At 47.8% G+C, this 11676-nt stretch overlaps 1 protein-coding gene across 1 annotated transcript; it reads left to right on the top strand.

Moving 5' to 3' along the window:
* Positions 1-567: 567 nt before the first annotated feature.
* On the top strand, positions 568-1449 carry SLC25A51 (solute carrier family 25 member 51). Its single transcript, XM_056848721.1, has one exon. It carries the CDS (start codon positions 568-570, stop codon positions 1447-1449), a length of 882 nt encoding a protein of 293 aa, XP_056704699.1.
* The last annotated feature ends 10227 nt before the right edge of the window (positions 1450-11676 follow it).

The following is an 11676-nucleotide window of genomic DNA, read 5'->3' as shown; positions in this document are numbered from 1 at the left end:
ACAGGATTCAGCACTTGGCTAGTAAGTATATCACATGAACCCATGAAGCTGCCTTATACTGAATCAGACCCTTGGTCCATCAAAGTCAGTATTGTCTACTCAGACCCGCAGCAGCTCTCCAGGGTCTCAGGCAGGGGTCTTTCACATCAACTACTTGCCTAGTCCCTTTAACTGGAGATGACGGGGATTGAACCTGGGACCTTCTGCACGCAGAGGCTTTACCACTGAGCCACAGACCCTCCCCTTATATCATTATAACTGCGTATCTGCCAACTTTATACGTCTAATGTAAATGGCCTCAGACTCCTATTATTATTATTTTATTAAATTTTCTCCCCTCTCTCCCCAGCCAAGGTGGGCTCAGAGCTCACGCCACAATTTATTTGTTAGTTTTCAAGGTGCCACAAGGCTTTTACAGGCAACGCAAAACACACCCATCTCAAATTGGGCCCTTAACCTTGGGTTTCTTTGCAATAAATTTCAAGTGAGCCCTCAGCTGCTTTGTTTATCCCTTTCCCTTCTTGCAGGAGGAGCGGGAAACACTCCTGTGAAGACCGAGCATGCAGCATGATGGATTCGGAAGACCTCGTCCTTCCCAAGTCAAAGACCAACCGAATTGGCCGCCACGTCGTGACCATGAGCTCCGGCAAGCATTACTTGTGCGGTTACTGCGCAGCCATCACAAACGTCGCTGTCACTTTCCCCCTCCAGAAAGTCCTCTTTCGTCAGCAGCTGTACGGCGTGCGAACCAGAGATGCGGTACGCCAGCTGCAAAAAGATGGCCTCCGGAACCTGTACCGAGGGATCCTTCCTCCGCTGATGCAGAAGAGCACGACCCTGGCGTTAATGTTTGGTCTGTATGAGGACTTCTCCTCCCTCCTCCTCAGTCACGTGGGTGCCCCCGAGCTTCTGACCCGGAGCGTCGCCGCGGTGCTCGCCGGGACGACAGAAGCGGTCCTGACTCCCTTCGAGCGCGTCCAGGTGCTTCTCCAGGACTACAAACATCACGATAAATTCACAAACACTTTCCAGGCATTCAGGGTCCTCAGAGAGCACGGGATCAGGGAGTATTATCGGGGGCTGGTGCCGATCCTGCTCCGGAACGGCCCCAGCAACGCACTTTTCTTTGGCCTCAGGGGACCCATCAAGCAGTGTTTGCCGGAAGCGACCACTTACAGAACTCACTTGATCAACGATTTCATCTGCGGGGGGCTCTTGGGCGCTATGCTGGGGTTCCTCTTTTTCCCGCTGAACGTTGTGAAAGCCCGCATGCAGTCCCAGATCGGCGGGGAGTTCCAGTCCTTCTCCAAGGTCTTCATGAAGATCTGGCTGGAGCGGGACCGGAAAGTGACTCAGCTCTTCCGGGGAGCCCACCTCAATTATCACCGCTCCCTGATCTCCTGGGGCATCATCAACGCGACCTATGAGTTCTTGCTCAAGTTGCTATGAAAAAAGTACTTCCAGGTGGAAGTTCTTTTGTTCTCACTTGGCCGATCGGCCAACGTTGAGCTGTCCATTTCCAGGGAGCAAATTAGTAACGGGGAAAAAAAACTTGCAATGCCAGCGAGTGAGCGCTGGAACATTTAAGGAAGCTTATTTGCAAAACAATAGTAGGAAAGGGTGTCCCAGAAGTCCAGAAAATGTATGTGGCCGTCGGCCGTCACAAATAGCTAAAAAGGTAAGGGTGTCTGTTGTTTGGTTCAGTGTCTGCTTAGTTCAAAAGAGAATTGCATTCAGACTTATTAATGGCCTTTGAGACTGTGGGCGTGAGTGGCAGCAGGATGGCTGGAACGCTTGGTTGAATTGCTTCCGTGTGTGTGAGCCTGTGGACAGTAGGTGGATTCGCCCATAGCTCAATAAACTGATTTTTGTGTTGGCCTATACACAGCTCGCTCCAGGTCACCTTCCGGCTTCTCCGCAACACTCCTGGTGATCCAAAGAATGCACTTTGAAGACATGTTACCGGGACAGAAGATTCACAAATGCTATTTAATGTTCGTTTGGATTCCTTTGTAACATGTCAGGATGCTGTAATAAGTGTACTTCATGCTACCATGATGCTTCCTCCCTGCTTTTTTCTTTTACCCTTTGAAAAGAGACAGCCAAAACTGTAAAAGAAATCTAATCCTTAAAAGAGTTCTACGAAACTTGTCAAATCGCTTTTGCTAGACAGTTTGAGACGAACGGCATCTTGTCAAGATTTGAATATTTAATTTCAGAAACTGAGTTCAATATAACTCCAGTGGCAGGCGTAAACTATTCATAAACTAGGTGGTCAATGGCTGTTGAAGAAAAGGTGAGAAAAGCTTTATTATCTGAAAAGCTTTACAGTCCCCTTCCTTCTAGATACTGTCACCTAACTTGTCAATGTCGATTTTTGTTTTGTCCTTTATACAGCTAATTGGTTACAAGCGGGTAAGCTACCCGATGGGTGGCTTCCTTATAACACACTTTGGAAAATAGGGTGCAAATCACAAACGACAACAACAAAATCAAAATAAAGCTTTTAAAATCCCGTTGATTTTAACGGGATTCAACAGCTTGTAACCTCTGCTGGACTGTGTTCTATGTTAATATTTTTTTCTCTAAAGTTCCAGCTTCGTATCTGATCAGCTTGAATTCTCTAGTTGAAAAGGTTTTTAGCGAACATCAGTGGAGGCTACATATCAAGTTGTAAACAGCTGCCCTTTTTTGGTTTGGTCTTTCACTAGGGTAGAAAAGGAATCATTAAGAGCTGTTTCCCACATGGCTGAAGTGGACAGTGGACAGAGGACCCACCCTTAATCTGTAATAAAGACATGAAGCTGCCTTAAACTGAATCAGACCCTTGGTCCATCAAAGTCAGTATTTTCTACTTAGACCGGCAGCAGCTCTCCAGGGTCTCAGGCAGGGGTCTTTCACATTTCCTACCTGCCTGGTCCCTTAAACGGAAGATGCCAGGGATTGAACCTGGGACCTTCTGCCTGCCAAGCAGATGCTCTACCACTGAGCCACAGCCCCTCCCCAAGCGTATACTGCAGGCTACATAAAGAGTCCTACTCACAGAATCTGTCCATGTCCTTTTTGCAGTGAGAAGATTATATATTTGGGAGCCCTGCCTTGTGTCTAACCTCCACCCAAGTGGCTTGCAGAGCAAGGGCTAAAAACCATGCATATGTGTAAAAAAAGAAAGAAAACAGTATGTACGCTGCTGAAAATTGCTCTCCCAAGCATTAGTTGGAGCTGGCTTCCAGTATGAGGGGGTGGATATTATTTAGCACATTTATATTCTGCTCGTGGCTGAAAACAACAGAAAGGCCGCAAAACAGTTCGAAAAAATTAGGCTCCCTGCAGTAAAACAATAGCCTTGTTTATGCCAGCAGCAGAGACTAGAATACAAAAGCAGGTAAGGAAAACAGGTTGAAGATCACTCAAACAAGAAAACCATGATATAAAGGGGAAAACCTGGATTAATAGAAATGATTTATAGTGCAACCCTGAACCGAGTTACACTTGTACAAGGCCAATGGCTTCAATGGGCTTAGAAGGGTAGAACTCTGCTCAGGATTGCACTGTCTAGTACCTAGACATAGACATAAAAACCAACTCTTTTTCTAGAAGAAGAGTTGGTTTTTATATGCCAACTTTACCTTTTAAGAAGACTCAAACCAGTTTACAATCTCCTTCCATTCCTCTCCCCACAACAGACACCTTGTGAGGTAGGTGGGGCTGGGAGAGTTCTGAGAGAACTGTGACTAGCCCAAGGTCACCCAGCAGGCTTTGTGTGTAGGAGTGGAAAAACCAACCCGGTTCACCAGATTAGAGCCCGCCTCTCATGTGGAGGAGTGGGGAATCAAACCCTGTTCTCCAGATTGGAGTCCACCGATCCTAACCATTACACAATGCTGGCTCTCTATAAAGCTAATAAGAGTAAGTGTCTGGCAGACTTCAAGGTGTAAGGTATTCCAGAAAAAGAAGGGTAATGAAACCCAACCTAAAAAACAAGCTGGGTACCCAAGGTTGAAATCCATGTTTATATCTCTGTCAATACGTGTGTTTTTTACATGGGTTTCAATTGACCACTGAAGAAGGCCAAATAGACCAAAATGCATCTGGCATGTGGTTACAGTATATCAACCTTAGGAACTGCCATTGTGCAGTTTAACTATTTTAAAAAATAATTTTTATCTTGACATAGCGCCTTAAATATTTTATTTATCCCACCCAACCTTGGGTACCCAGTGGAGTCTTCCACAGACAGGGTCTTCTCTGTCTGTACACCATAGACAGAGCCAGTGTGGTGTAGTGGTGAAGAGCGGTGGTTTGGAGGGGTGGCTTCTGATCTGGAGAACCGGGTTTGATTCCTCACTCCTACACATGAGCGGCGGAGGCTAATCTGGTGAACTGGGTTTGTTTCCCAACTCCTACATACGAAGCAAGCTGGCTGACCTTGGGCTAGTCACAGCTCTCTTAGAGCTCTCTCAGCCCCACCTACCTCACAGGGTGTCTGTTGTGGGGTGGGGAAGAGAAGGTGATTGTAAGCCTGCTTGAGTCTCCCTTAAGTGGTAGAGAAAGTTGGCATATAAAAACCAACTTCTCAGTAGTGCTGCCCTATCTCTGGTCACCAGTCTGCAGAGCCTCACCTTAAGACTCCGTTTCTTGGCAAGACTGAAGAGCGATAGAACCTTGCGAGGTCGCTTTTCTGTCCGTTGATAAGTAGCGTTATCTACCACCACCCCCCTTGTCATCGTGATAAATCAGACAAAGTGAAGCCGGTGGTATCTTCACCTGGGTGCAATTTAAACAGAGGCCATAAATCTCAGCTCCCGTACTTTGTTATAAACATTAACGAAGCTGAGCTAAAGTCTGCAAGAAATCTACGTGAGCCTGCGCTTATCAGGGTCATGCAACAAAGTCAGTCCTGCAGTTAAATGCTGAGCCTTGGGGGAAGACGTAGCCTCGGGAATTAATTCATGGTCATACAGAAACTCATAAAGCTGGTCATTTGATATGACGGTTGAAGAACCACACAACCTGTTCTGCAGGTCTAAGAGGTATGTCAGAAGGCAGTGAGGCCAAATTATCAATTATCTGAATTAACCATGACATCCATACAAGACATCCACAGGCTACCAGAAAACATTCCAGAGTAAGCTAATTTATAAGTGTAAAAACAGAGCATTGTGGCCAGCCTCTCCTGTTAATTGAAATTTTATAGTTTTAAAAGCATGGTTACTGGTACAAGATTCTACAACCATCTTACGGAGATGACAACACCCGTGTCTAGATTGTGCCATTGGATACTACGGCTTTGGGCTTGCGTAAGAGATTGCTCACCCAAAGGAAAAATTCCTAGAGAGAGAACATTGGTTTATCCAGGAGAAAATTAGATGAGTGCTCTCCTCTCTGACAAGCCAGTTTTCTATGTGAAGGGAGATTTTTTGTATGACAGCGACTCAGTCACATGACTACACTACTGCAGGATGAAGAGGAACAACCTTGACGCCTTTTCCCAGTTCTCGAATGTGACTGTTGATGCAGATCTGGTGTCTGTGGCCTTTTACGCACGGGTTGTTTCCGTGGCGTTCAACCCCTGACTACCCTGGGGCTTTGTTTCCATTATGTACATCTTTTCTGACCTTTAGAAGTCACTTCCCTTGTTCCCCGCATTTTCTAGGTGCCGCCAGAAACAGCATCCAGAGAATGAAGGGAGGCAGCGAAGGGACGTCTAAAGGTTGGGAAAGACATATATAATGAAAATGAAGCCCCAGGGTAGTTGTGGTGTGTGTGTGATTGCGATGGAAACAACCTGTGCATAAAAGGCCTGTGGCTCTTGGCATAGCCTCAGCTTCATCAAAGGCCTATTCTCTATGTCTGGTAAAGATGGAAAGGAGGAATCATTCCCAGTATTTTCATATCCGAAAAGCTTGGGAGATAAGACGGCCCCTGTAGGATCCCACAATTGTGCTCTTTCAGGCTAGAGCAATAATTCACCACCACTGCCTTTTTGAATCTCTCAGTAAGTTGACATGGAATTATGGCAAAGTAGAATTCCTCACATCCAACCAGTGTGAACAAATCAAGAGACTGCTTTGTATTCACAGCCACTATAGTCTCAATGAAGATACATCCCCCACGCACACTGGCATAGATCAGCATGGGACCAAGCCAATCTTTTCCAAACCCCATCCAACAACTTGATTGATTTGTGTCTACGTAGACTGTATTTTGAGCTGTTTGACCATAGCCCAGACAACCATGCTGAGTAGAAAAGGGAGGTTAGATATTGAACTGCGAATCACCAACTCATGGGGATCCGGGGAGGTCCTTATCAGAAGTCTTCAGGCTAGAGATGGAAATACATACCATATGTATGTAAGTGCCTTCAAGTCATAAACTATTTATGGCAGTCCCAGCAAGGGGCTTTCAAGGCAAGTGAGAAGCAGAGGTGGTTTGCTGTTGCTTTCCTCTGCAGTGCTGTTTTCCTTGGCAGTTTCCCAGGTATCGACCCTGCTTAGCTTCTGAGATCTGACGAGCTCAGGCTGTACCATGCCGCCTTCCCCCTCTAGATGTACCACAAGCACAACCATAACTAGATAGCCCTCCTTAACAAAGGGACACAAATTGGGTCTCCCACTTCCACGGCTCACCCCTAACCAGTGCAAAATGAAAGACAATATCACAAAGGGATCCACAACCAAGACACATTGGGGGGTAGACCCACGTCAAGACTCCCAGATCTGTTAATTCAGCTTCAGCATGGAAGCCGAACTCATCTAGAAGCAATGCGCCTGGTTGACTTCACCTCTAAGCTGCAGACCACCCATAGCCAATGGCCTCCTGTAGGACCTCCATCCCGATCCAAGCTAAGTCTGTGTCAGTTTCTTTTAAAATAATTTTAATAAAATGTGTTTTTACTCCCAACGGAGCTAGGCTGAACCCTCTGGACACACTGGTTTTGGATGTGGAGGGAGCGTTTTAAGATGGGGAATAGTCGTAACGTGCAACGCTGCCCCCTGCAGCCTGAAGTAGTGAATGCAAGGGGGAAAGTTGGATGTTAAGTGATCTAGGTCATTGTTGGTCTTCTGCCTACGACTGTCTACATGACAAGAAGCAGGGGACTGCCACGTCGAAGATCCGAGCGTGACTTACATACGCATGTCATCTTTGATCCCGCAGTTATCAAGCAAGGAGCCTGTTCATATGAACTGACTTGCAATCAGACTTAAAATCAACAGGCGAGAGACCAGATGAACCTTCTCTAGCACAAAGACAGAAGTGAGGACAGCGCACCCCCCTGCACACACATCCCTCATAAAGCCAACGTGCTTCCACTGTGTTAACGCGCCTTCTTGCTGGGTGGCGCGTACCATATGCATCTCACCAGCTCGCCATCAGGACAAAAATTATTATACAGTAGGTATGAAAATGGACTGCCATCTTTTTAACTTGATTAGTAAAACGTTTTAAATTCGATGTATTCTTAACTTATATTATACTTTATTGTATTGTATATATTGATTGTGGGAAGCCGCCGAGCCTGACTTACTTGGGAAGAGGCTGGGTATAAATAAAATAAAAATAATGAAATGCTAGAGTTTTGGATATCCAATGCTACTGGGCTCTAAACTTTGGATTTTGTACATTTGAATCCTACTGTTCTTGCAAGGAGCTGAGAGGGATTCCCCCCCTCCTTTTAGCCTAACAACTCTGAGAGGTAGGTTGGGCAGAGAGACAATTACTGGCCCAAGGTCTCCTTGTGAGTTTCACGGTGAGTGGGGATTGGAAACTGGTACTTAACAGAATCTGGCCCAACTATGTAACACACTGGCTGTCCAACATTGTGCATTTGAGTTGGTTTTTCTATGCCGGCTTTCTCTACCACTTAAGAATCAAGCCGGCTTACAATCACCTTCCCCTCCCCACAACAGACACCCTGTGAGGTAGGTAGGGCCGAGAGAGCTGTGATTAGCCCAAGGTCACCCAGCTGGCTTCACTTGTAAGAGTGGGGAAACGAACCCGGTTCACCAGATTAGTGTCCGCCGCTCATGTGGAGGAGTGGGGAATCCAAAACGGTTCTCCAGATTAAGAGTCTGGAGATTAGCTTCTGAGATCTGGCATTACCGTGCCATTTTCCCTCCAATGAAGGAGATACCACCAGCCATTTCAATCTCTCCCTAATTTCAGCCCAGTTACAGAGAAGCAGAGCAACTAAGAACCGGTTTGTATTTTCAGCGGCCTTCACAGCCCCTGCACAGAAGCAGGCAGGAACAATAAGCTGAGCCCCAATCACATGAAGCCAGAGTTTTCAAAAACCAGAGAGATTGACACAAGGGGTACATTACACACAGCTGCTGCTTTGAGAGGCAAAACGTTTTGTCAAAACCATTTGCGAGCATATTAACCAGATTTTACAAAATTCCCAGCATGGTCTCCCTGCCAAGTCAGCTTTTCTCCCCACTATCGCCTGAACCTCAAAAACCCCTCCTTCCAAAACCCCTTCCTTTTTTTGGCCTTCACTCCGTGACGTCACTTCAGTTTCCAAAGTTTTCATCATCAGGGAAAAAAATTCACGCAGTTGATCTTTTACGTTGCTAACAGGTAGTGATCAGACGGTGCCCAGTCAGGTGGGCTGGGCTGGCTAGATCCTCTTTCGGAATGGCTGCGGCTGGAATTGCCAATGCACCAGTACACACTGATGCACTGTCATGGAGCAGAATGCATGCGCTTTGATGCATTGAACCTCCGTGTGTGAGGTGGCCCATGCCTGTCCTTCCCCAGCTTGGGTTAGGGCTGGAGAAACAGAGGGTAATGCAGCCCAGAGCAGAACAAAATATGGGTGCTGATGAAGAAAAAGTTGGTTTTTATATGCCGACTTTCTCTACCACTTAAGGGAGGCTCAAACCGGCATACAAGCACCTCCCCTCCCCCTCCCCACCACAGACACCCTGTGAGGTAGGTGGGGCTGAGAGAGTGTGACTAGCCCAAGGCCACCCAGCTGGCTTCGTGTGTAGGAGCGGGGAAACCAACCTGGTTCACCAGATTAGCGTCCGCCGCTCATGGAGGAGTGGGGAATCAAACCCGGTTCTCCAGATCAGACTCCACTGCTCCTCTACCTGGAAAAATGGGTAATGTAGCACAGAGCAGAACAAAATATGGGTGCTGATACATTTCTGCAGAACGGAACACCATCACCAAGGAGCATTCCTTTTAATATTTCCCATATACCTTTTCTAAAAACCCACCCGAAGAACAAAAAACACCCTATCTGAATAATCTTCTATAACTGTAGGTTCTGTTGAAATGAAAACACCAACACACACACCCTTACATCCAAAATCTGCCCCAGAAAGCATAACTGGCAACTGATGAGGGAGAGTCAACGTGCTGCCGTCCTATACTGGGTCTTTTCCGCTCTCACAATCATTTTGACAGATCCAGAACTCATCCAGTCATGATTTTGCGGAGGGAATTACATGATCTCCCCCCGCCTGAAAAAAGTCCAGGACCAATGCCTCAAACGTTGCACTGGGATGAAAATTTGGGGAACCCAAAGCTGACGGCTACTCCTGTGTGGACAGCCATGTAAAATGGGAACTGCTAATCCGGAACGAGTGCCAAGCCTGAGGGCTGCCCAGTTCATGGGAGCTTAGTGATCCTCCGCAACGTGGCAAGGGGCTCCAGCTGGCCCCCCCTCTCTTCATGCGAGTAATTACATGCCTTCCAGTTTGTTTGTTTTTAAAATTGTGCCCAAGATTACTCTCTGCCACGTTTAAATTTAGCCGCACAGTATGTGATTGTGCACCGCAATAGGGCAGGCTCACCATAAAACTTGTAGGTTATCCGGGCTGTGTAACCGTGGTCTTGGTATTTTCTTTCCTGATGTTTCGCCAGCAGCTGTGGCAGGCATCTTCAGAGGAGTAACACTGAAGGACAATGTCTCTCAGTGTCAAGTGTGTAGGAAGAGTAATATATAGTCAGAAGGGGGTTGGGTTTGAGCTGAGTCATTGTCCTGCAAAGTATTAAAGGTAATGTGCAAATCATTGTCCTGTAAGAATCAAGATAATGTGCTAATGAGGGTGTGGTATGTTAATGTGGAAACATTGTATCCTGAAGTGATATCACTTCAGGATACAATGTTTCCACATTAACATACCACACCCTCATTAGCACATTATCTTGATTCTTACAGGACAATGATTTGCACATTACCTTTAATACTTTGCAGGACAATGACTCAGCTCAAAACCAACCCCCTTCTGACTATATATTACTCTTCCTACACACTTGACACTGAGAGACACTCAGTGTCCTTCAGTGTTACTCCTCTGAAGATGCCTGCCACAGCTGCTGGTGAAACGTCAGGAAAGAAAATACCAAGACCACAGTTACACAGCCCGAATAACCTACAAGAACCAATCAATTAAAATCTATATTAAAACATACTTTAAAATTCGGCGCTCAATGGGCGAGCAGGCAGGCCGGCCGATCCCTGGCGGGCGTGAGGTGAGGTGGACGACAAGGACGACGATTCGCCGGCAGGCTTCCTGCCTGCCCTCAAGCCCGGTGGTGGTAGCAGGAGGAGGAGGAGCGCCGTCGCCACCACAGACTCCCTCCCCGGGCACTGACGGAGCTCCAGTCTGCGCTGCTACTGCGGCCTCCGCGCCGAGCTCCCGAAATGCTGGGCTGCTGGGGCAGGAGGGCCCCGCTCCCCAGCTGGCTGTCGGCATCCCAGCTGGCTCCCGGGGTGCGCCGGCTCCGTGCTGGGCTCCAGCAGAGCTGGGCGGTGGAGGGCCCCGCCCCCCAACTGGCTGTCGGCATCCGAGCCGACTCCTGGGCGCACCGGGCTCCTGAGGCGCTGGGCGGCGGCAGCCCAGCCGGCTCCCGGCCCGTGGACCAGCGGGGATCCCGGGGGTTGGCAGTGGCTCCCTCAGCAGCTTTACCCTTCTCCCCGGGGGCCGGATTCAACCGGTCCACAGGCCGCAATTGGCCCACGGGCCGGACTTTGGACATGACTGACCTACAAGAACCAATGAACTCTGACCGTGAAAGCCTTCAACAATATCACCATAAAACATTCACCAGATTTGGCGAATGCCCATTTGGCTTTCTGTCAAAAATGTTTGAGGCTGCTCAGTATTCACTTTTATCCACTTTTTAAATCCCCCCTTTTTAGTTTACTTCTAGTAAGTGTCTGCAATGGGGGGGGGAGCGGAACTTCTGAAGAGTTTCCGTCTAAACATTAGGAAGGACTTTCTAACGGTTAAAGCGGTTCCTCTGTGGAACAGGCTTCCTCGGGAAGTGGTAAGTGCTCCTTCCCTGGAGGTTTTTAAGCAGAGGCTAGATGGCCATCTGTCAGCAACGCTGAGTCTGTGACCTTAGGCAGATCATGAGAGGGAGGGCATCTTGGCCATCTTCTGGGCATGGAATAGGGGTCACTGGGGGTGTGTGGGGGGAGGTAGTTGTGAATTTCCTGCATTGTGCAGGGGGTTGGACTAGATGACCCTGGTGGTCCCTTCCAACTCTTATGATTCTGAAGACGGGCCAAATGTGTTCCTAAAATTGGGCACCTGCCAGAACAGCAGCTCACTTCGACAGAACTGGCTGACCAACCCGTGTGACAGACATCTCCAAGTGTCTAGCTTGGTAAGTCTCAACATCTGAAGGACTGGGCCCCTCTTGCCAGAAGAGGGGGGG

This window comes from Euleptes europaea, chromosome 4 (genome assembly GCF_029931775.1).
Source record: "Euleptes europaea isolate rEulEur1 chromosome 4, rEulEur1.hap1, whole genome shotgun sequence".
Classification (NCBI taxonomy): domain Eukaryota; kingdom Metazoa; phylum Chordata; class Lepidosauria; order Squamata; family Sphaerodactylidae; genus Euleptes; species Euleptes europaea.
This window is presented reverse-complemented; position numbering and strand designations above follow the sequence as displayed.

What these genes read in the sequence shown, in the direction of transcription:
- SLC25A51 (XM_056848721.1), top strand. Translation starts at nt 568, where the DNA reads ATGATGGATTCGGAAGACCTCGTCCTTCCCAAGTCAAAGACCAACCGA.